Below are 24,072 nucleotides of genomic sequence, written 5' to 3'. Positions count from 1 at the left end.
TCTTGCACTCCTGGCCTCAAGTGATCCTCCTGCCTGGGCCTCCCAAACCACTGGAATTGCAAGTGTGAGCCACGACACCTGGCCTATCTGCTGGTTAAGTTCTTTAAACAGACCAGGTAAAATGGAGGTTTTAATATCTAGATTCTCATGTATATCTGTGTAGTTTTATCAATGTCCTCTCCTCTTGTTCCTCATTCCTCTTTCATAGTAGTAACAAGAGAAAGCTCACTTCAGTCACTTCAAATCCAAATGTAACAATGCAGAATTAAAAAATGGAAACAAGCTCTTGGAATTAATCATTTATCACAAAATGAACAATTTCAGTTCTTAAACACACAATCACTTTTTTTCATACTAACTCAAAATGAGTAAACAGAATTTTATTCAAACTTTACAAATATCATTTACATTTAGCCTGAGATTAAGCATGAGAAAGTTCAACCTGAAGTTAGACTTCATTGCCCAGTTAAGCATCTGAAAATAAAGCTGAGAATGAACATACATCATCAAACAAAGCATTCCAATGAAGTCTGGCAATGAATTGTGACACAAACTGAACTTTAATTTGCTCTGGTCCACATGATCTTCAGAGCCTAAAAGTTCCTATTTTTTAATAATGATGGAAAAATATCTGCAAATGATAAATGCATGAAGGTGTGACCAGATGCAAAATTTTAGTTCAACATTTCTACAGCAGCTGCTTTAGGTGACCTTTAAAAAACAACTCCCCAATCCTTATTGTTCAACATGTACTTGAAAACATGCAGCAGCATGGTACAGTTTATTAAATTTATAAATATCAGTACCTGTAATAAAATATAAAATACTGACTATCCCTTTTTCAAATATTAAGTCTCTGAATGCTTCACTCATCCTTTGGTTTCAAACCCATACAATGCACTCATATTACATTGTAGATTTCGAATGGAGACAGAACACTGTACATCTGTTGGGGAAGGTGGGGTGCTGTGGGAATACCAAAGCACTACATCATAGAAAGTAAACGTTGAAGCAAAAATACTTTCTGAATATATACTGTACATTATGTAAACACACATTCAGAATAAGAATCAACACAGGCCAAAATATTGTTTTCTAGGAAACCAGAATCTTCTTTCTTTTAAATCACACACTGAAGATGCTTTTTGTTAAGAAAAAGAATGAAGTCTGTTCCTGTATTTGCTTATGTGCTTAGATATCTTGGAAATGAGTAATTATTACATTCATTTGCTAACGGTTTATCCTCTGCTTAGTTGGCTGGCTGTTGCAAACACGGAATACAGAACTATTTCAGTCCCTGTTTTTCATTTAATACTAGTTAAGTAATATATAATTAATTCATCTTTATTAATCCATTATTAGTAATATAAATAGATTAAGTGAAGCAGTGAATTTCAAAATTTGTGCAGGGGAAACTAGTTGATAATTTGTTTCCAATAAGGCTAGTAGCAATTAATTACTACAAAGTTTGTCCAAGCTAGTATTGAACCCCTGATTTAGCAGGCTGAATCAAAGTGTATAGTTAGGTACTTCTAATTCCTCTATTACTGTGCAAATCTAGAATTTCCTATGTAAAAGACAGTGCTGGCAGCATCAAAGCCCTGTAATAGTATGAAATACTGATTAGGATTTGAAATGAAGAGATATTATATGAAGACATGTGAATGTCTTAATGATGGTATCATAGCAACAGCCTCAGAATTCCCTTACTGAAACAGAAACTAAGACAAATCATTATTCAATAATCTTCTGAGCCAAAAGCCTAAGTTGGAAGCAAGTGATAAAAACGCAAAACCAAAGATGCATTTTCTATGACCATATGCAAGAATTTTAAGCTTTATATCAACATTCTGTACCAGCACCAGCCCCTCTGAAAGGAAAAAGTGTAGTCATGACTGTCCATCCCTTTTCAAAGCTTCCAGTCTTTGAAGCAGTGCGTTTCCAAATGCTTCTCGGTAGGCGGGGCTGAGTGTATCCAACAAGGAGTAGACTGTTTCATGGTAGGGAGTCTGTAAATGATCATCTACCTGGTCAAAAGCATAGCCTACCACCTACAAGAGAAATGCAACAGTGAATTCATTAGTTTTCATGTTGGTACAGAAAGCAAAATCCAAGTGTTTATGTGAGTAATCATCCTTTCAAAAAAATAAATTATTTATTTTCCTAGCCACTAGACCACCAGATACATGGGTAACTGAGTGAAACTATTTCTCAAAGTCAGAGTATACACATTTTAAATACAACCTTTAATACTTCAGCAACTTATAATGTATAACACAGAAACACCACTAAAATGCTCCCTATAGAATTTTCTTCAACATTTAAAAGGTTTTACTTAGAAGCTCAAGGAAATGCAGAGAATTTGAAAAGCTACACAAAAATGGTATTTCATTTTCATATTCTAAAACATGCATCTATTATTTACCCCATTTAATTCCACATATATTGAGGGTCCACTATATTAAGTACTATAATAGGTAATATATCATTAGTTCACATTTTTATCATTATTTTTCACTTTTTATAAACAATTCTAGAAATTATTCCTAATAATTTAGTTTTAATAATTAGTTGTTAATTTTAATAATTGTTTATTAATAATTGGTTTAATAGTTTATTAGTTTTAATAACTGTTTAGCTTTATTATTAGTAATCTGAAAGGCCACTTTCACCTAATATATTTCTTACCTGACAGGGAATAAATGCTCAACTCTGTGAGATAAAAGAGAATGTTAATGTGTTTTTTTTTTCTTGGTAGGGGTACACTATTTCTGGAGATATTTGCAATACCAGGTCGATGTGTGAAGTTAATGGAGCAAGAGCCTATTCTATCTCCCTGCTCCAAAAATCCATTTAATATATTGTCCTTGGATAGAGGACATAACAGATATTAAACTGATAAGAAGAGATACTCCAATTGATCTTAGGCAAAAGGCTGACAGGCCATGTGTTTTTCTTTCTTTTTTTTTTTTCCTGTGAACACAGCTACAACTTTTCTTTTTGACAAGATTATAAGGTATATCATGGTTCACCAGCACAATATAGGGCAAAGTTAATTTAGTTTTTGCTGACTTAAGTTTGTACATTCCCTATATAAATCCTAAATTTTTATGACATCTATTTAAGCCATAGGAGGTGAAAGTTTGTGTTAGAAATAGAAGCTGAGTTTTTTTTTTTAATGAAAAGCAGAGGCAGACACCTAAGGAAACTGAATCACACCTCTTCAGATCCATGCTCGATTACTGCACTCTCTACAGTGGAGTACAGTTCAGTTTGCCTTCTTCCTCTTATCCCTGCTAGACTGTGATCTTCCTGGTGGACAGGGATCATGTCTTATGCATGGTTTGATTTTCAATTGCTGACACAGGATAGTTGCTCAATAAATGTTAACTGAATCAGACTGAAAAACAAACAAATATTTGAGCACCTACTACATGTCAAGTTTTACAAATGGTTCACATCTTTCTGTATCATACAGTCATATAATCATTCCCCAAATCGTTTTAAGTTTTTTTAAATCTCTAAGTTATAGATTAAGAAGCAGGAACTCTCTCAGGGGTAGATGGACTCACTCAAGATCACTTAAATTCACATTTAAGACTGCTGACTCTCTGATCAGAACTCCTTCTACCTCTCCACAGTCAACTTAGAATTAACCAACACAAGACAGAATTAGCTTACTAATTCTGTCATTTATCTCTACTTCTGATTTAAGATTCACCTCTAAATACTCTGAGCTTTTAGTACAAATTTAAGGATGTGAAAAGAAGTGCACAAAAATTAGTTAATTCAGGTACTACGCTTAAAGCTAAGCAGCTATCTTTGCAGCAGCTGTGAGGGAACTGAGGGTAGTACAGATGCTGGCCTTGCAATTTGCTCCATCAAGGAATATACAGTATACACGACTCATCTTCAGCAAAGTGAATCCAGCGAATTAAAGAAATGTTTATGTACTTGATATCATGTGACATTCTTACTTGCTTAGGCAGGCCTTGCTCACCACCTTATGATAATGTACAATTACTTTGAACAAATATAGAAACACAGAAATGTATGACATTTTCTAAGACTGAAGATTCACTGATTAGTAAGGTTAAAACTAGATTTTAGATTTTCTAATGTCTATCCCTTTGTTCAGTAGGTCAAAGATTTTATAATAGTTTTTTTTTTTTTTTTTTTAAACAGGGTCTGTGTACCCAGGCTGGAGTATAGTGGCCCAATCCTAGCTCACTGAAACCTCGAACTCATGGGCCCCCTCCTAAGCCTCCCAGGTAGCTGGATTACAGGCAAGTGCTGCCATGTTGGGTTAATTAACAAAAAATATATTGTAGAAGCACGGTCTTGCTATGTTGCCCAGGCTGGTCTTGAACTTCTGGTCTAAAATGATCCTACCAGCTTGGCCTCCCTAAGTGCTGGGATTACAGGTAAGAGCCCGCAGGTCTGGCCTATAGTTTTTTCCTTTTTAATTAAAAGTTGCTCTCAGGTGATGTTTTCTACTATTCTAAACTCATGATTTTGGTTTAAAGAATGGAAAGGTTAATCTGCCTAGAAAAGCTCTCATAATAAAGAGATACTCATAATAAAGGGTTAATGGGACACTCTTGGAAATCTGGGGGCGGAATGTTCTGCTCTGATTTATTTCTGATCTCAGAGTTGGAAAACAGTGTTGTCAAGTATGTTATTTTAACAGAAGCGACATTTTCAAGAGGTTGACGAAAATCTTTTCAACACAGTGACTGCAAAACCCATTCAATGCAAAGAATGTATGTATAATTTTGGTGAACACATTTAGCTATAGATGAGAAATAAATTAGTTTTGGGGGTCATGATTAAAACAAAGTCACGCCCTGCAAATCAAATGTTTTTCAAAAAAATTCTGTTTCCCCATATCGATCAAAAGCCTTTAAAATTAATAAAAATTTCTAGGTTAAAAGTTTTTCTTAAAAAAATTTGGAAGCTACTGAATATCCAGTTCTCTTTTAACACTCTTCCCCTCCCCACTACCCCTCTTTTTGATAAAGTGGTAAAGACATAAATAATTTTTTTTTCTAAAAGGAAAAGTGAGTTACCTTGAGCCCTGCTTCAGTGAGTTCTAGGCAATATCTGTTTCTTTCCTTTGTTTCCACATTGATATAGGCCACATCATCCGCACACCGCAGGCTTTTCGAGACAAACATGTTGTTAACAGCAAAGAGAACATCATTTACAACTGCTTCAGCTTCTAGCCTCATGTCTTTCATGTCAGTTCCTTCAAAACCGTTCAGCTCTGAACCTTCTTCAAATCCTGACATACTGCTTAGCTCCATGGGATTACAGTCTGTTTCCATTCTGTAAAAAAAAAAAAAAAAAAGCAGTTATAAAATTTGTTTATAGAAAGACATTCAAACTACTACATTTGACTAAAATTAGCTATGCCTTACAATTGCTACTTAGTACAAAACACTAGCTAACAATTTCTAGTGGTTTTTCACAGCAAAATCACCGACACCCATAGATCTTCAAAAAAAAAAGAATCTCCCTTCTCCACTTACCCCCAACAGGTCAATTTCCATATTGATAAGCATTTAGAATATTGTGTTTTTTAGCTATTTTGAATAATGCCTCAGTAACAATCCTAGTACATATTTTTAAATGTATAATTATTTCTCTAGGACAGATATTTAGGACTGAAATTGCTGAGTCAAAGGACATACTTATTTTAACTTTTAATAGATACTGTCAATTTACCCTTCAAAAAAACAAAAAAAGAGAGTATGACTTATACTTTACCAATAGAATATGAGGGACTGTACTCTTTTTCACCTCTTTCCAATTCTTTTAAATTTTTGCCAATTTAAGAGGCAAAGAATGATAGCTCATTGTTGTAATATGTATTTCCTTGAGTAAACATCTGTTTGGATGTTTAAAGGATATTTTTAGTTCTAAGATCATACAGTTGCAATAAGCAGAAATGGAAATAAATCTAAATTGCATGAAATCAGAGTGCAAGTCTTTACCTACCACAGTAGGTAAGTCTCAGTAGCTCCTTTTATGACTTCTGGATTGGGGTTCTGCTCTAGGCCTTCCCCATACCATGATTACATTTTAAAAATCCCCTAAATTCTCGTTGTATCTGAATTTAACTCATCCATCTGGAATTTATTTTGCATAACTTTATTTTCCAAATGGATAGCCAACTGTACCAATACCATTTACTGAATAACTCATCTTTTCACCATTAATTTGAACTGACCCAAATGTTATATTTTGAAAAATATTATTTCTAATTTCTCACGCTAACTTGATCAAATATTACTGCCAGGCTGCTATGTGGTTTTAGCTTTTCTTCTGTAACTGGGGTTAAAAAAAATCTTCCTGGCTATATGTATTGTTAAAATTTGAAATGTATGAATGAGAAAATTAATGTGAAAGTGCTTTGGAACGTACAAAAGTCTTTACAGAACAAGTTATGGTGAGCTATTGTGCTTTCTTTTTGCTTGGCAGGTTTTAAAAGTAAAGTTTCACTTCTCTGATATGGATTAAGCATCTGCTGTCGTGAATGAAGCATAACTCTTCACTCACTCACATATTCAATCAACATTCATTTGCTATCTACTTGGGCACTGTGGTCAAGGTCTAGTCCCACCCCCTCACCACACTGGAGTTAGATTAGACTGGTAATAAACTCATTGTATTTTAAGAGACAAGGTCTCACCATGTTGCCCAGGCTGGCGTGCAGTGGTTATTCACAGGTGTGATCACTGTGCACTATAGCCTAGAACTCCTGAGCTCAAGCCATCCTACTACCTCAGCCGCCTGAGTAGTTGAGACTACAGGCTCAAGCCACCACATCTGGCTCTTAAATGCATTTTTAGAAGGAGTCTCAATTTTTTTCTGACAATATGGACACCGATCTAGTACACTGCACAGTCCATTGCTATTTCCAAGTTATGCCCTATTTGTGTAATATTCAAAATCCTTTAAGCTAGTCATTAGAATTACCTGTAAGAGCTTATAAAATTACAGATACATTTTCCTCACTGCAGAAAAACAAAATCAAAATCTCTGGAAGACGAGTTATTTTTTTCAGAGCTCCTGAGTGATTTTGCTGTGCAGCCACTGCTCTAAATTATCAGCAAAAATCTTAAGAAGCTGGAGTTCCTACAGCTGAATGTCATTTGCACATTACAAAAGTCAGAACTACTTGCTGAATGCAATTTATAATAACATATGTAAAGCTATTTCAAAAAATTACATAGCAAATGTATAATGTATTCCTCCAATCCCATTTCAATTAATAATGTTTTAAAGACTCTTTATCTGGTCTCTCACAGCACTTTACAGAATTAGTCACTCGCTACAAACAACAGAAGTTAATTATAAAATTACCAATTATTGCTGGAGCAATCTGTTGGGTAACTGAAAGCTCAAATTGACTTATTATATAGGAAAAACAATTTGGCTTTCCAAATTTTACCTTATTCCAAAAATAATCAGTATACTGCTCAAGATTATATTTGGTCTTATACATACAAAATGAGCCCTTTCTTTTTTACATAGTTTTGAAGATTTAGAAATGACTACTATAAATCTCTTGACATCATGAATATCAAACATCTTAATTTTGCTTAAGTTATCAAGTACTTCAATTGGAGATGTCAGAAATAATGATCATTACATAAAAAGATGTTTATATGAGAAAGTTTTACATTTATAAAGCTTTTTTTTAAGCAAGAGTGTAATTCATTGCAATTAGGACCTTGATGATGCAGAGAGATCAAGAATCCAGTACTTGAAGGGAAGGAATCCTCACAGGTCAGTGAAGTAGGTCACCAAACAGTTGTGATAATCAGCACCGATCTGCAAAAAAGAGGAAGACACCTTTCCTAAGACTGAACTTTTAAGACACTTTCCCTGAAATGTCTTTGAATAACATACAATTTAGAACTTTTGATGATACATATAAATTAAAGTAATGGAGCATTACATAAATAACATTTTTAGCTATTATTTTAAGGTATGATTACAACTTGTTTTTTGTTGGTTGAAGCAGGTTCTTGATTATTTACCAATATCCTTTTCCCTGCCTATGACCACCCATATTTTCCAAGGGCAACCATAATGCTCCCTTCCCGTACTAAGTAAAGTAACCAAGCAGTTTGGCTGAGATTGACTCCAATCCCCAGATACAGACTCTTCAAACTAATTAATACATGAAATTCTTCCTGGTCACTTTACTTTTTTGAGACAGAGTCTTGCTCTGTTGCCCAGGCTGGAGTGCAGTGACATGATCTCGGCTCACTGCAACCTCCGCCTCCCGGGTTCAAGTGATTCTCCCACCTCAGCCTCCCGAGTAGCTGTGATTACAGACCCGGCTAATTTTTGTATTTTTAGTCAAGACAAGGTGTCACCATGTTGGCCAGGCTTGTCTTGAACTCCCGACCTCAAGCAATCCGCCCGCCTCAGCCTCCCAAAGTGCTGGGATTACAGGCATGAACCACTGCGCCCGGACTTCTTGGTCACTTTAATCAGAATAGTTCAGTCACAGCACACAGCTCAAGCTGTTCCAAGTAGCCATGTTGAGATGGGGCCACTAGCCCAAGCATGATGCTGACAACAGAAAAAAACAGAGCCAAGAGATTCACAGAGAAATGTGGCCAGAGCCCATGCTGGTTTCCCAGGATTTGCACTTTTCAGTTATCGGAGCCAACAAATTCCTATTATCTTACGGGCAACAGAAAGCATTCTACTGGATTTAGGAGTCTACCCATAATGAAAGGCAGTGATTGATTTAGCTCTACAACAGCCCTATGAAGGTAAAAAGGTTTAGAAAATGGAGCTCGGGTGATGATGATGAATATTTTTGTGCCTGCCATGTAGAAAGTGCTTAATAAAAGCTTTGTAGATAAATATCCAAAATCTTTGGATATCAATTAGTGTCCTATTGCTACTATAATAAATTACCAAATTAGTGGCTTCAAATAGCACACACTTATTCTCTTACAGTTCTGGAGATGAGAAGTCTAAAAGCAAGATGTCAGCAGGTCTGTATTCCTTCTAGAGGCTTCAGGAAGGAATCTGTTTCCTTACCTTTTCTCACTTCTAGAGGCCATCTGAATTCCTCAGCTTATGGTACCTTCCTCAATCTTTAACATATATAAAAACATTCAAATGACTTCTTTTTCTGCTCTTCCTTTTTTTTTGGAGAGTTATTTATTTACGAGGCAGGATCTTGCTGTCGCCTAGGCCATAGTGCAGTGGTACAATCTCAGGCTCAAATGATCCTCCCACCTCAACCTCCCAAGTAGTTGGGACTGCAGGTGGGTGCCATCAGGCCCGGGTGATTCTATTTTTTGGAGAGACAGGGTCTTCCTATGTTTACCCAGGCTAGTCTTGAACTCCTGGGATCCAGCAATCCTCCTGCCTTGGTCTCCCACAATGCTGGGATTACAGGTGTGAGCCACTGCACTTGGCCATAATTTATTTTCAGTGAACACATTTGATGGGCAACATAAGGTGCTAAGCAGTTTACATGCTTCTCTTAAAAGGAAGCCTAGAGTACTTGCCAAGCCCATTGCCTTCTCTGGAAAGGTTTCTGAATCATAGGTTTCATGCTTTGTATTTTAATTCCAGCATCATCATAGCAACATGTACTGGGGATGGGTATTCCAATTAAAGGCACCATCTCAAGGTTGGCAAGGGGTTTATTTATGTCCCAAGTCAAGAGCTTTGTCCAACTACTTCCGGATGGTGGTCTAGCTAATCAGATGCTCTCTCAAGGAGTTTGAAAAGAGCCAAAAACCATGAAGTCAGTTAGCTGGTGATGACAGGAGTTACAGAGGCAGGGCAGTGAGCAGCTAGGCTGCTATGTTGACGGACACTTGAGAAGCAGCTTCCACACTTTGGATTATGTACCCCAGAAGGTAAAAATATTTTGAGCAGATACCTTATTATAAGCATTTATATAAATATTCTACCACAATTAAAATATTTAAGACATATAAATATACATTTAAACAGAAGGTAAAGATGGAATATAGATATATTTTCTGCTCAATGGATTATCTGTGTACCTGACTAGAAGCCTGTATCACTGAGGATGAGAAAATACACGCCCATTTCAGCGAAGGAACAACCACTAGAATTACTATCAACACTTTAGAACTGCCATCAGGTTACCAGAATGGTTGACTCATCAATGTGAATCCTGTAAAAATCTTTGCTTTCCCTTTTTGTACACAAAACAATTTATCATCATATAAGAAATTCTAAATGAATGGAACTTTCCGTGATGACGGAAATGTTCTTTATTGTTGCCCTCCAATACAGCAGCTAATAGCCATCTGAAGTTTGGCTACCGTGATGGAGAAATTGAATTAAAAATTTATTTAATTTTGGTTGATTTAAATTTAAATAGCTAGTGGCCACTGTATCAGATGGCACAGGTCTAGACCTCTGTGAAAACTTGCAGATAATATAATAAGCAGAGTTTATACTAAGGTTGAAAAATCTCAGCAGATGTAAAGGCACTGAATCAAACTTTATATATGAGTAGCAAAATTTGGAACTTGAGATATAATTGAATCCTAATTACTGTATGTAAAGGAATCAATCATCATTGTTTCAAATAGTAAAAACTAATGAATCATTATCCTATGTTTTATAATCTTGTCTACTTGGATTCTAAGTTTATTAATCAAATATCATAATCCACTCTGCACCTACATAGCCGACTTTTTTTTAAGCACTAGAATACTAATAAAAGATATCTACTGGTAGCTTGCAGTCTACTTTGGGAAAGAAGACAGGCACATGAAATATTTGCACAAATATTAATGCCATACACACACATCATAATTATTCTCCCCAAATGTACTTAATTGTGAGTGGCAGATAATTACAGAAAACAATGATATGTCTTTGTCCTACTACAAACTCTATCACTAAACTTGTATGAACCTGAGTTGGGCACATAATCTCATTGGTCTTACGGAGGTCTCATCTACAAAATAAGGTAAATAGGCAGAAAATTCTTTACTGTTCTAAGAGCTTTGACATTCTATAATCTATGATGTAATGGTTAGTTATGATGGGGCTTGACTAAGGGTACAGGTCAGTCAAAATTGGTTTGGAATGAGCACGAATAAAGAGTTATAAATAAGCAAAAAGGTCTTGAGAGTTGTGAAAAATTCTGTGTAGGGAACAAAGCATAAGCAAAGGTCAGCACAGGGTGTGGCAGGAACTAGTCGGGCTAAAATACAAGGATATGCAGGAATGGCCCAATCTGACAGCATGCTGACACCTAGAGAGAGGAATTTGATTTTGATATAATAGGCTGTTTTAAGGTCTTGGGAATGGAAATACAAATATCTTTTTATTTAATATGGGTTTCTTACTGGCAGTATGTAGTGTGGTCCTGCTTTTTTATCCATCTGGCAACCTCTTTTAATTGGGGTGTGCTATTAGTATGAATACTTGTCCCCTCCAAAACTCATGTTGAAATTCAATTTCCAATGCAACGTGGCAGCACCAAAAAGTGAAGCCTTAAGAGGTGACTGGGTCATGAGTGCTCTACCCAAAGAGTGGATTAATCCATTTATGGATTAATAGTTTAATGGGTTATCATGCAAGTGGAACTGGTGGCTCTGTAAGAAGAGGGGGAAAGATGTGAGCCAGCACATTCAGCCCCCTCACCATGTGATGCCCTGTGCCACCTCAGGACTCTGCAGAGTCCCCACCGCCAAGAAGGCCCTCTCCAAATGTGACCCCTCTACCTTGGACTTCTCAGCCTCCATTACTATAAGAAATAAATTTCAAGCCGGGCGTGGTGGCTCACGCCTGTTATCCCAGCACTTTGGGAGGCTGAGGTGGGTGGATCACGAGGTCAGGAGTTCGAGACCAGCCTGGCCAATATGGTGAAACCCCATCTCTACTATAAATACAAAAATTAGCCAGGCGTGGTGGTGCATGCCTGTAGTCCCAGCTACTCAGGAGGCTGAGGCAGGAGAATCGCTTGAATCTGGGAGGCGGAGGTTGCAGTTAGCCGAGATTGCGCCACTGTACTCTAGCCGGGGCAACAGAGTGAGACGCTGTCTCAAAAAAAAAAAAAAAAAAGAGAAAAAGAAATAAATTTCTTTTCTTTATAAATTTTCGAGTTTCAGGTATTCTGTTATAAGCAACTGAAAATGGACTAAGGGTGTTCAGACCACTTACATTTGATTACTGTAATTATTGATATAGTTGAGTGTGAATTTGCTGTCTTGCTATTTGTTTGCTTTTAGTCCCATCTGTACTTTACTCCCTTTTCCTTATTTTCCCCTTGCTTTTGAATTAACCACTTTTTAGGATTCTATTTTATATCTTTTGGTTCTTATTAACTATATTTTTTGTTGTGTTTTTGGTGGTTACTTTAAAGCTTATAGTATACATCTTTATCACAATGTACCTCCAATTAATACTATACTACTTCATGTATACGAACTTTACAAAACACTACTATACAGCATTTGCTATTTTGTCACATATTTTACTTCTACATAAATTATAAACTTCATCATAATGTTATTATTCTTGCTTTAGTCAATTATTTTTCAGAGAGATTTAGATAATAAGTCTTTTTATATGTAATATATAATTACCATTTTTTGTGCTCCTTCATTTGTACTGATCTATATCTACATGTATTATCTGTATCATTTTCCTTCTGCCTGAATAACTTCTTTCAACATTTCCTGTAGTGTAGGTCTGCTGTTGATGAATCCTTTCATCTTTCCTATGTCTGAACTAGTCTCCCTTTCATCTTCATTTGTGAAAGATGTTTTTGCTGGGTAGAGAATCCTAGGTTGACAGTATTTTTTCTTTCAAGTCTTTAAATATGTTTCTTGGATGCAGTAGCACACACCTGCAGTCCCGGCTATTTGGGAGTCTAAGGTGGAAGAACTGCTTGAGCTCAGTTCATGACCAGCCTGGGCAAAATAGTAAGAGCCTGTGTCTCTAAAATAAAAAAATTAAAAAGATGTTTCTCGACTATCACACCTTGCTTGTCTTGTTGCCCATGAAACATCTGATGTGATTGTTATCTTTGTTCCTCTTGGTGTAGTTTTTTCATGCTTCTTTTCCTTAGGTTTCATTGAGATTCTGGAATCTGTAGGTTTAGAGTTTTCAATAAATTTGGAAAATTTCTGGCCATTATTTCTTCAAACATTTATGTGTCCCTACCCTCTTTGGGGACTCTAATTTTATGTATATTAGTCCAAGTGAAGGTGTCCTATTCCTCACTGCTGTATTTATTTTTTTCACTGTTTCATTTTGAATTGTTTATTGATATGTCTTCAAGTTTGTTAGTCTTTTCTTCAGTATCTATTCTATTTGTGTCTTTTAATCTTTTAAACATATTTTCCATGTCTTTGCTTAATTTGCTCAATCTTTTTTCTAGCTTTTTGAACATATAAAATACAGCCATAATAAGTGTTATAATGTCCTGCCTACTAATTTCAAGTATTATTTCTGGGTTACTCTCAACGGACAGATTTTTCTTCTCAATTGTAGGTTATATTCTGCTGCTCTGCATGCCTGGTCATTTCTGACTGGATGCCAGACATTGTGAATGTGGTACTGAATGTTTTTATATTATTTTAAATATTATTGAATTCATTTGGTTAGACACATGGTGAGAAAAAATTTAAAAAGTAATAAATATTGTTGAGCATTGTCCTGGGAGGTAGTTATCTGGAAACAGCTTGATCTTTCTGGGTCTTGCCTTTAGACAAGATCTGCGTTTAATCTCTAGTTAATTCTGTCCCATTACAGAGGCAAAACCTTTCTGAGTACTCTACCCAATGCCCTATGAATTACGAGGGTTTCTATTCTGTGTGATAAGAATGGGAATTATCCCTGGTCCTGCTTTAGCTCAGAAAATTGTTTCCTCTAATTCTTTTTTTTTTTTAATGGAAGAACAGAAATGATTATTAAACACATGAAAATACACTCACAGTTAGAAATTATAGAAATAATTAAAATGAGGTAACATTTAACATCTTGCAGATCAGTAAAACATTTTCCTTTTTGAGTCTATGCATAAAAAATTTTCTAAATCAAGTACTATTGAGGATGCAGAACACAGAACATTTAGACACTGAGTGGGAGTGTAAACTGGCACAACACTTTGGAAAATGATTTGATATTATCCAATAAAGATGAAGATCCAGCAATTTAGTCTCCAAAGAAATGAGGAGATGTATAATTTTCATATCACCTCTGCTTCAGAAAGTCCCAAACTGAGTATCCTCCTTTTTTTTTTTTTTTGAGACAGAGTCTCGCTCTGTCACCCAGGCTGGAGTACAGTGGTGCTATCTCAGTTCACTGCAATCCGGGCCTTCTGGGTTCATGCCATTCTCCTGCCTCAGCCTCCTGAGTAGCTGGGATTACAAGTGGCCACCACCGTGCCTGGCTAATCTTTGTATTTTTAGTATAGACGGGGTTTCATCATGTTGGTTAGGCTGGTCTCAAACTCTTGACCTCAAGTGATCCACCCACCTCAGCCTCCCAAGTGTTGGGATTACAGGCGTGAGCCACAGCACCTGGCCCCTCCTCTCATTCTTTTTGGTAGTTCTTTCCCCAGCCTAGGGCAGTGAACTCATGAATTAGTATTCAGCTGCAGGCTGGAGGGAGACCCTTTGTATATCTTCACAGTCCTTGCTTTCTGTGAAGCTATTTACTTTCTAGTACTCTGTCCTAGCTGCCTTGGCCTTCTTGGGTTTCCAGCTCTATGTCCTCAATTCAGGGAGACCATCAGGCTTTACCTGGATTTTTCTTTCCAGTGCCATGCCTGGCTCTAGGCAATACAATAGGGCAACAGGCTCACCATATTTGTATGATGCTTCTCAGGGATCACCTATACTACTCTGAACCAACTTTTACCATCTTGTTGTTTGTTTCATTAATGAATTAAATGCATTTTGACACATGCTCACCATATGTTTTATGAGATCCATGTTTTTAACTTAAAAAATTTTATTTTAACACTACTTTGAAGACTTTTAGTCCTCTAAAATTCAGCTCAGACAAACCTATTTCAGGATTGTGTATCTGCTCTCAAGATGGCCAATCACTGTATCTTCCTGAACAGCATCTCTGCTTTGGTACTGCTGTACTTAAGCCTCATGGCAAATAATTTTTGTGTCTGTACTACTACAGACCCATGAAGATGGGAGCCTGTGATATACACATCACCAGCACAGTGTCTGGCATAAAGCAGGACTTCATTCAATATTTCCTGAATGAATAAAACAGAGAAAATTCTAACTCTCTGCTTCTCAAGTGTGATACTTGGCTCTGTGACAAGGAGTATACAAAGACTCAGGACAAACATGGCAGATATTCTTGGAAAATACATATCACTGTTACTATATCAATATCAGGAAATATTACAGAACTGCCTAGAATTTTAATGAAAAAGTACACAAATGTTTGGATGTCTCAAGCCACATCCTCTTTAGATTATACCCCTATGCGTCTAGGGTTTCCTTTGCCTCTAAAAGGTACATTCGAGTGAGGAATATTGGCATGAAAAATACGTTTTAGAAGTATAGCCCTAACCCAAGGAATTAATTCAACAAGATGAAAATTTCAGGCACCGTGTCTGGCAGTATAAAGTTAACAAGCAGAGGCAGGAGCTGGTAAAAGGATACAAGGTTAGGGCTGAGTTAGGCCTTCTCTAAGTTTTTGGAACTCTTTCCACTTCAGTTATGCTATTGCTTTTTGTTAAAAATTAATTGTTGATAGTTTTGGCTGGGTGTGGTGGCCCACACCTGTAATCCCAACACTTTGGGAGGCTGAGGCAGGTGGATCACTCAAGGTCAGGAGTTTGCGACCAGTCTGGCCAACATGGCGAAACCCCATCTCTACTAAAAATAGAAAAAATTAGCCGGGTGTGGTGGCACGTGCCTATAATCCCAGCTACTGGGGAGGCTGAGGCGGGAGAATCTCTTGAACCCGAGAGGCAGAGGCTGCAGTGAGCTGAGATTGCACCAGTGTACTCCAGCCTGGGTGACAGAGTGAGACTCTGTCTCAAAAAAAAAAAAAAGGATTGTTGATAGCTTTAATTTTTTAATATTCTAATTTTCCTATGGTGAAAAGAAAATGATTATGTTTTCAATAAGAAAAAACAATTTAAAAATTGCAGTCTTTTGGAAAGTATAGGGTGTAGGAAGCAGAAATCTTTTTCTTAGAGAAGTCAGGTTATTATTCAGACACTTAAAATAACTGGTAGCATCAGTTACAAATAAAACAAGAGTTCTGAATTTATCTGCATTTCCAACAACCGTTTTGAAAGTAAAGATGAATAAAGTTTATTAATTATTATCAGCAAGATTTAGAATTTAGGCAAAGCTAAAACTCAATTTAACCTTTGTTTTCTGTAACACATAACATTTAATCTGTTTTCAATAGCTTACAGATGTATATATTTGTTTTGAAATAAAACATTTTAATTCAGAATCATGTGTAGTATCACAAATATAAAGTATTTGTAATTCAAGTAAGAATGGCTATTTTCCCATTTATACACTGGTTTATAAAATTATTCTGCACCCCATTTTCAGCAATAACACAGACATATTTATATTCTAGTAATTATAAATCTAGACAACAGAATTGTGCTTATCTTAGTCTCTCTGTATTTCTGTAAAGAAATATGTGAGGCTGGGTAATTTCTAAAGAAAAGAGGTTTATTTGGCTCATCGTTCCACAGGCTGTACACAAAGCACAGTGCCGGCATTTGCAATGGCCTCCAGCTGCTTCCGCTCGTGGTGGAAGGGGAGCCAGTGTGTGAAGATCACACAGTAAGAAAGGGTGGAGGTGGGGGAGATAGACAGATAGGTAGGTAGGTAGATAGAGAGCAGGAGATCCAGGCTCTTTTCAACAACCAGTTCTGTCAGAAACTGAGAGTGAAAACTCACTCATTCCTGGGAGAAAGACACCGAGCCATTCATGAGAGATCCACACCTCTCCCACCTCAAACTGGCCCCCCCACCCTACCCCGCCCCAACCCCCTGACCCAAACAGCTCTCACCACGTCCCACCTCCAATAGTGGGGATCATATTTTGACAAGAGACTTGATGGGGCCAAACAAACCATATCCAAACCATAGCCTTCCACTCCTCGCTTCTCAAATCTAGTGTCCTTCTCACATTCAAAATACAACCATTCCATCCCAATAGTCCCCAAGTCTTAACTTGTTCTAGCACCAACTCAAAAGTCCAAATTCTTATCTGAGACTCAAGGCAAGTTCCTTGCAGCTATAAGCTTGTGAAGTAAAAAACCAAGTTATTTACTTCCAAGATACACAATGACGGAAAAGTCATTGGATAAATGCTGTTTTCCAAAGGGAGAAATTGGCCAAGAGAAAAGGGTAAGAGACTCCATGAGAATCTAAAGCCCATCAAGGCAGACATTAAACCTTCAACTTCCAAAATCTCCTTTTAGCATGTCCTGCATCCTGGCACAGCGGTGTGAGGGGTGGGCTCCCAAGGCTTTGGGCAGTCTCATCCCTATGACTCTGCTGGGTACAGCTCATGTGGCTGCTCTCATGAGTTGGAGTCAAATGCCTGAGGCTTTTCCAGGATGAGGGTGCACACTGCCAGTGGCTGTGCAATTCTGTGGTCCCCATGGCATCCCTGTTCCCACAGCTCTACTAGGCAATACCCCAGTGGAGACTCTCCATCGGGGCTCCAACACCACATTTCTGCTTGGCAATGTCCTAGCAGAGTCTTTCTGTGACACCTAGGCCTTCTGATACATCCTCTAAAATCTAGGTGGAAGCTGCCAAGCCTCTGCCACTTTTGCATTCTGTGCCCCAAAGTCCTAACGACACATAGAAGCTGCAAAGACATACAGCTTGCAGCCTGAGCTGAGTACCTGGAGCCCTTTGAAACAGAACTGGAGCTGGAGCAACCAGGATGCAGGGAGCAGCATTCCAAGGTGGCACAGGACAGTTGCGCCCACGGCTTTGACTGTGGAAACCATTCTTGTCTTCTAGACTTGTGATGAGAGGGACAGCCTAGGAGATTTCTGAAATACCTTGAGGGCCTTTTCCCCATTGTCTTGGCTATTAGCACCTGGCTCCCTTTTATCTGAACTAATTGGATTCTTCTCCTGAAAATGCTCTTTCCTTCTTTAACACAAGGCCAGGCTGCACATTTTCCCATATTTTTATGCTCTGCTTTCCTTTTAAATTCCAACTTTAGGTCATTCCTTTCCTCCCATATTTAATTGTAAGCTGTTAAAAGCAGCCATGCCACTTCTTGAACCCTTTGCTGCTTAGACATTTCTTCTACCAGATACTCTAGGTCATCACTCAAGTTGGGCCTTCCACAAAGCCCTAGGATATGGAGGCAATGCAGCCAAGTTCTTCGCCACAGTGTAACAAGGGTGATGTTTGCTCCAATTCCCAATAAGATCCTCATTTCCATCTGAGCTCTCCTCAGCATAGCCTTTACTGTCTATATTTCTATCAGCATTTTGGTCACAACCATTTAACCAGTCTCTAAGAAGTTCCAAACATTCTTTCATCTTCCTGTTTTCTGAGCCCTTCAAGCTCTTTCAACCTCTGCCTATTACCCAGTTCTAAAGCTGCTTCCGCATTTTCAAGTCTCTTTATATCAACACCCCACTCTCAGTACCAATTTTCTGCCTTAGATGTTTCCACTCATGACAGAAGGGGAGCTGGGATATGCATATCACATGGTGAAGGAAGGAAGGAGGGAGGGAGGGGAAGTGAGAGAGAAAGAGGGAGTAGGGGAGAGGGAGGGAGACAGATATACAGAGAGATACAGAGAGAAAGCCATTCATGAGGGATCCACCCCCATGATCCAAACACCTCCCACCAGGATTCACCTCTAACACCAGGGATCAAATCTCAACATGAGGCTTGGTGGGGCCAAACCATATCCAAACCATAGCAGTGCTTTTGTTGATTAAGGAGGGAACTCAGAAGAAAGAAATACACAGGGTTAATTTGAGTTTTTACAAACTGTAAATAAGCAGCAACACTGGCTGGGTGCTGTGGCTCATGCCTGTAATCCCAGCACTTTGGGAGGCCAAGGTGGGTGGATTGCTTGAGTCCAGGAGTTCGAGACCAGCATGGGCAACATGGTGAAACCCTGTCTCTACAAAAAAATACAAAAATTAGTGGCACAAGCCTGTAGTCCCAGCTACTTAGGGGCTGAGGTAGGAGGATCGGTTGAACCTGGGAGGTTGAGGCTACAATGAGCTATCATGCCACTGCACTCCAGTCTGAGTGACAAAGTGAGACTCTGTCTCAAAAAAAAAAAAAAAAGAGTAGCAATACAACCTTGTAAACCTTTCCTTCGAAACCAGAAACTGTAAATGAGACTCTAGGAAAAGACACTCAAAAATGGAATGCAAAAAAAAAAAAAAAAATTCCAGTTATTACAGTTTCTTATTTCTATATAATCCTCTAGGAAATAAGTATTACTTGGCACTATATTTAAAGTACATTCTAACAAACATAAATCAATATCTACAGAGACATAAAATAGAAAACCTCACTGCTTTCCATTTAAACTCCAAATTGGTTCTCTACCAGATCCTGAGCAATATTCTGTTTCTAGCAAAGAGACAAAAATTGGAATACTTGACAATTGCTATTATTTATTCTGGTAGGTTGTATCACCTGATGTAAAGTTTCCATAAATGATTCCTTAAAACATCATACATAAATTATTTAGGAACCAGCTCTTTGTCCATAATTTTTGGGCAGTGTTCGGGTGTTTGTGTTTTTGGAGGATTCATACAACTGGTTATTATGACATTGATTACTAAATCGTTTATTCTTTACTTCCTAATTTATTAGACTATTTTGTTTCATTACGAGTTCAGAGCATCAAAGAGCTTTGTCCTTGATGACAAAAAAATGGGCAAAGACAGTCATATATACTTAATCTGACAAAAGAACAGCCCCAGAAAGATTTCAAGAACATTACGGAGTGCAAATTTTCACTTTGAAAGTCTGACCTTTCAGTTGACATTGTTAACAGTCAGCTGAGGGCAGGATACAATATCTTAATCACGATTACCTTTATTTGTATCACACACTACAACCTGGTAAATCCTCTCAATATGAACAAGGGGCCAGGAAGGTGTGATGGTTAACAGGCTCTCAAGCAGACTGACTTGGGGCTAGAATTTTAGCTTGGCCACTTAATTTACTCTGGGACTTGGAAAAAGATGTTTTAATCTTTCTCAGTTACACATTCCTCCTCTTTAAAATGATGTTAAAATAGCATCTACCTTTAAGTGATATTGAGAGAACTAAATGAATGAATACATGGAAAGTGCTTAGAACTGTGCTGGGCAAACAGCTGAAGAAATATAATCTATTATATTAAAAGTATTTAACACTGTCTTTCAAGAAGAAAGCCTGACCCTGAAGCTCAAGCCATGTGGCTCCAAGTTAGGTGCTCTTTACATTATGTGGGGGATTGCCTGCTGCTGTGTTGTACAATTCCTCCAAGAGCTGTGAGGCGTGGAGCCCTGACAGCATCGTCCTGTTACCTCAGGTGCAAGTCATAAAAAAAGGCCAAATACATCTCCTTGGCTTTTCTTTCATTTCCCATGTTAACAGATTTCTCTGAAGGAGGATTATTTTGACATGACCCATTTAGCCTCTGGCATACAGCCTCTCACCTGTCACTTCAAACTTTTACATAATTCTTAATAAGCTGACAATATTCGGTTGGGTAATTATTTTCTTTTTTAAAATTTATTATTATTTTTTGAAATAGGGTCTTGCTCTGGCACCAAGGCTGGTTTCAAACTCCTGGTCTCAGGTGATCCTTCCGGCCTTGGCCTTCCAAAGTGCTGGGATTACAGGGGCACGTCACCACACCTGGCCAGGGTAATTATTTTCATCTTCCTTAATTAATGCAAGGTGTTAACATTTTGTGACAGGTACTTTGTCTTTGACAAAACACAAAAATGGCACTGTGATTTGGGATGAGTTTGTACCCTACTGTAGCCAAAGATATCATAATGACAGGTCCTAAACCTTAACATTTATACTGAATTTCTCCTAGAAAGCATAACGTTTACAAGGCAACACGCAATACTCTGAATAGAGCATATTTTTTATTGCAAAACTTTCGTTTTATTTTTCCTTTCTGATATTTGAAATTGCAGGCACTGTATGGATAGCCCGAATGCAATTCTATATTGAAATAGGAAACCACTTATTTAATAACTGCTGAAAGAAGTCCAAATTGTATCTATTTGTCAGAAGTCTATTTCAAACCTTCCAAAGCCTATTCTAATTTCTTGCAAGATCCCACCTTTGCCTTTTCATACCACCTTGTTTGTATTCCTTTTATGGCAAATATTAGAATTATTATTTACAAACATGTCTTATCTTCAAAATATATCCAGAATCCAACTGCTTCTAACTAATCATTTTCACCGCTAATGCTTTGGTCCAAACCACTGTCATCTTTTCCTTGGATTACGGTGATATCCTTCTAACTGGTTCTGCTGTTTTTACTCTGGCCCTCCCACTTCCACACCAGACTATTCTTAACAGAGCAGTTAGCATGATCCCATAGAAACTTAGGCCATACTGTGTCACTCCTCTCCTAAATCCACCTCACCCAGAGTAAAGGCCAAAGTTCTTTTTATTTTTTTAAGATAGAGTCTCACTCTGTTGCCCAGGCTGGAGTGCAGTGGCACAATCTCGGCTCACTGCAACCTCCGCCTCTCGGGTTCAAGCAATTCTCCTGCCTCAGCCTCCCAAGTAGCTGGGATTACAGGTGCACGCCATCACACCTGACTGATTTTTTACATATTTTTGGTAAAGACAGGGTTTCACCATGTTAGCCATGCTAGTCTTGAACTCCTGACCTCAAGTGATCTGCCCACCTCGGCCTCCCAAAGTTCTGGGATTACAGGAGTGAGCCACCGTGCCCGGCTCCAAAGTTCTTATCAATGGCCTACGAGGCCCTACATGTGCTTCCTCTGCGCCCCGCACCGCCCCCCCCCCCCCCCACCAACTGCCCAGCTTCTACTTTTTCCTTCACTCACTCCTAATGTTCCCTAAATTCATCAAGCATTCTCCCGTGACAGGGCGTTGCACTTGCTGTTCCCCTTGCGTGGAAAACAACTCTTCCAGGTATACATGTGCCTCACTTCCCAGCTTTCTCCAAGTCTCTGCTAAAATGTAACCTTATTAAATAAGAGAATTCCTCTTACCATCTCATATAAAAATAGCAAGTCCCTTCTCTCTTCCCCATCTCCACTCCCTTTACATTGCTTTCGTTTTTCCAACAGCCCTTATCACCACAAAGCATATTATTCACTCATTTATTCTATGTTTCTCCTCCCTTCAATAAAATGTAAGTTCCAGGAAGGAAGAGATTTATCTGTTCACTGCTGTATTCCCAGTACCTATAACAGTGCTTGGCACACAGAAGGCAATCAATAAATATTTACTGAATAAATGAACAAACTTCCACTTTATTGAGAGAAAGGGTCTTGCTCTGTGGTTCAGGCTGGAGTGCAGTGGCATGATCGTAGCTCGTACGATCCTTTCTGATATTTGAAATTGCAGGCACTCTATGGATAGCGTCAATGCAATTATGCAGCCTCAAAGTCCTGGGCTCAAGCGATCCTTCCGCCTCAGCCTCCACAAGCAGGTACCACCATGCTTCCGTTTTAGAACGTAAACTCCTTGAAGGTTCGGCCTGATTCTTGACACTGTTCACATCATCAGCTGTGGTGACTTTCATTTAATGGACCTTAACAAATATTTTTGAATGAAGAGCAAGGGAATCTAAGTTACTGAGAATACTTGGGATGAGTCTACAAAGAATGAGGGAAATCAACAATCCAAGCAACTGCATACAAAGTACCCTGGTTCTAAAACGAAAAGGTGGTTGTGGAAAGGGGAACCAGATGTTTCTCCATCTACCAATATTTTGGGCTGTATTTCCAAGGCATTCATGAAAGTTGCCGAGACAGTAAACATTTCACTCCTTAAACTGGTCGTCTTAATTCACTGTGATTAAACAACTGTATGTTTCAGGACTCTGTTCAGGTTCGTGCCCTACTCATATCATTTAATCTTCCTAACAAATCCATGCACATAAGATTTTAATCCGCTCACACTCGGCAAAGGAGGCAACGTGGGCTCGGGGAGGGCAGTGGCCGCTCAAAGTGGCTGGGCGGCTAATAGGTGTCAGTGCCGGGATTCTAACCCAGGACATCTGGCTTCTGGGCCATAGAACACCCGCACCCAGGCCTTTCGAGGTTGACTTAACAGCCGGCTCCGCCTCTGCAGGAGTTACCTCCCAAAAGGCAGAAATACGATTGCGCAGACTGCCAGAACAGCCCAAGTTCTTCACCCAGGTTCCCACGGGGTCAGGAGCCTTTAGCATTTCTCAAGGAATGCAGTTTTGCCCACAGATGCTTCGAAAACCCAAGTTTCCTGATCGTTGCTATGACACACCCAGGATTAAACGAGAGTATGCGAGAAGCGCTCTGCAAACCGCCAGGCGAACGGCAACGAAGAAGCTGCCTCAGAAACAATACCTGAATGAGGCGGGGGCCGAAGAACTTGCTGACAATGGGCACCGGTCAATGCTCGGGTGCGGGCGGGGATGCTCGAGAAGGGCTCCAGTCCTCCCAGCGGAGACGGCGGAGCCCCAAGTGTGCGTTTCCGGGGCGCCGAGGTCTGAGAGGAGCCGGGAGAGCCAGGCCGGCCAGACCGGCCCCCAGACCCCTCATAACACGGGCGCGGGGCCCCTGCAGCCTGCCGCCCCTCTCGGCCCAGCCCGCTGCATGGCGTCGCGTCCCCATCCGGAAGGCCTCACGGCCCGCCGGCGCCCCGAGCCCCTAGCCCTTCTCGGGGGCCGCCCCTCGCCCGCAGCCACCCCGGCTGCCGCTCACCTGCGCGCCCGGCGTCCTCTTCTTCCTCCCTCCAGAGGCGACTGGAGCCGACCGGCGGTGCCGCCCCCTCCCTCCCCGCCTTCGCCCGCCCGGCCCCGCCCCCTCGGAGCCGGAACTGCTCCAGCCCCCGCCCTTCTGCC

The 24,072-nt window shown here is 39.2% G+C and overlaps 1 protein-coding gene and 1 non-coding gene across 3 annotated transcripts; both read right to left on the bottom strand.

Annotated features, from left to right (window-relative positions):
- Window positions 1-286: 286 nt before the first annotated feature.
- On the bottom strand, window positions 287-24,033 carry GSKIP (GSK3B interacting protein). Of its 2 annotated transcripts, none has more exons than XM_031001972.3 (4): window positions 23,933-24,033; window positions 7,739-7,839; window positions 5,070-5,328; window positions 287-2,051 (listed from the first exon to the last, which is right to left on the bottom strand). In XM_031001972.3, the coding sequence occupies exons 3-4, from the start codon at window positions 5,325-5,327 to the stop codon at window positions 1,890-1,892; spliced, it is 420 nt and encodes a 139-aa protein (XP_030857832.1). In that variant the 5' UTR covers window position 5,328; window positions 7,739-7,839; window positions 23,933-24,033; the 3' UTR covers window positions 287-1,889. The 2 variants fall into 2 exon arrangements, with proteins under 2 accessions (XP_030857832.1, XP_018865755.1); XM_019010210.4 differs by lacking the exon at window positions 23,933-24,033 and adding an exon at window positions 23,576-23,849.
- Window positions 2,756-2,947, bottom strand: LOC115930733 (U2 spliceosomal RNA). The gene has a single exon (XR_004067342.3). It is a non-coding gene; the product is annotated as a U2 spliceosomal RNA (small nuclear RNA).
- Window positions 24,034-24,072: the final 39 nt, after the last annotated feature.

The sequence above is a fragment of the Gorilla gorilla genome, chromosome 15 (genome assembly GCF_029281585.2).
Source record: "Gorilla gorilla gorilla isolate KB3781 chromosome 15, NHGRI_mGorGor1-v2.1_pri, whole genome shotgun sequence".
Lineage (NCBI taxonomy): Eukaryota > Metazoa > Chordata > Mammalia > Primates > Hominidae > Gorilla > Gorilla gorilla.
This window is presented reverse-complemented; position numbering and strand designations above follow the sequence as displayed.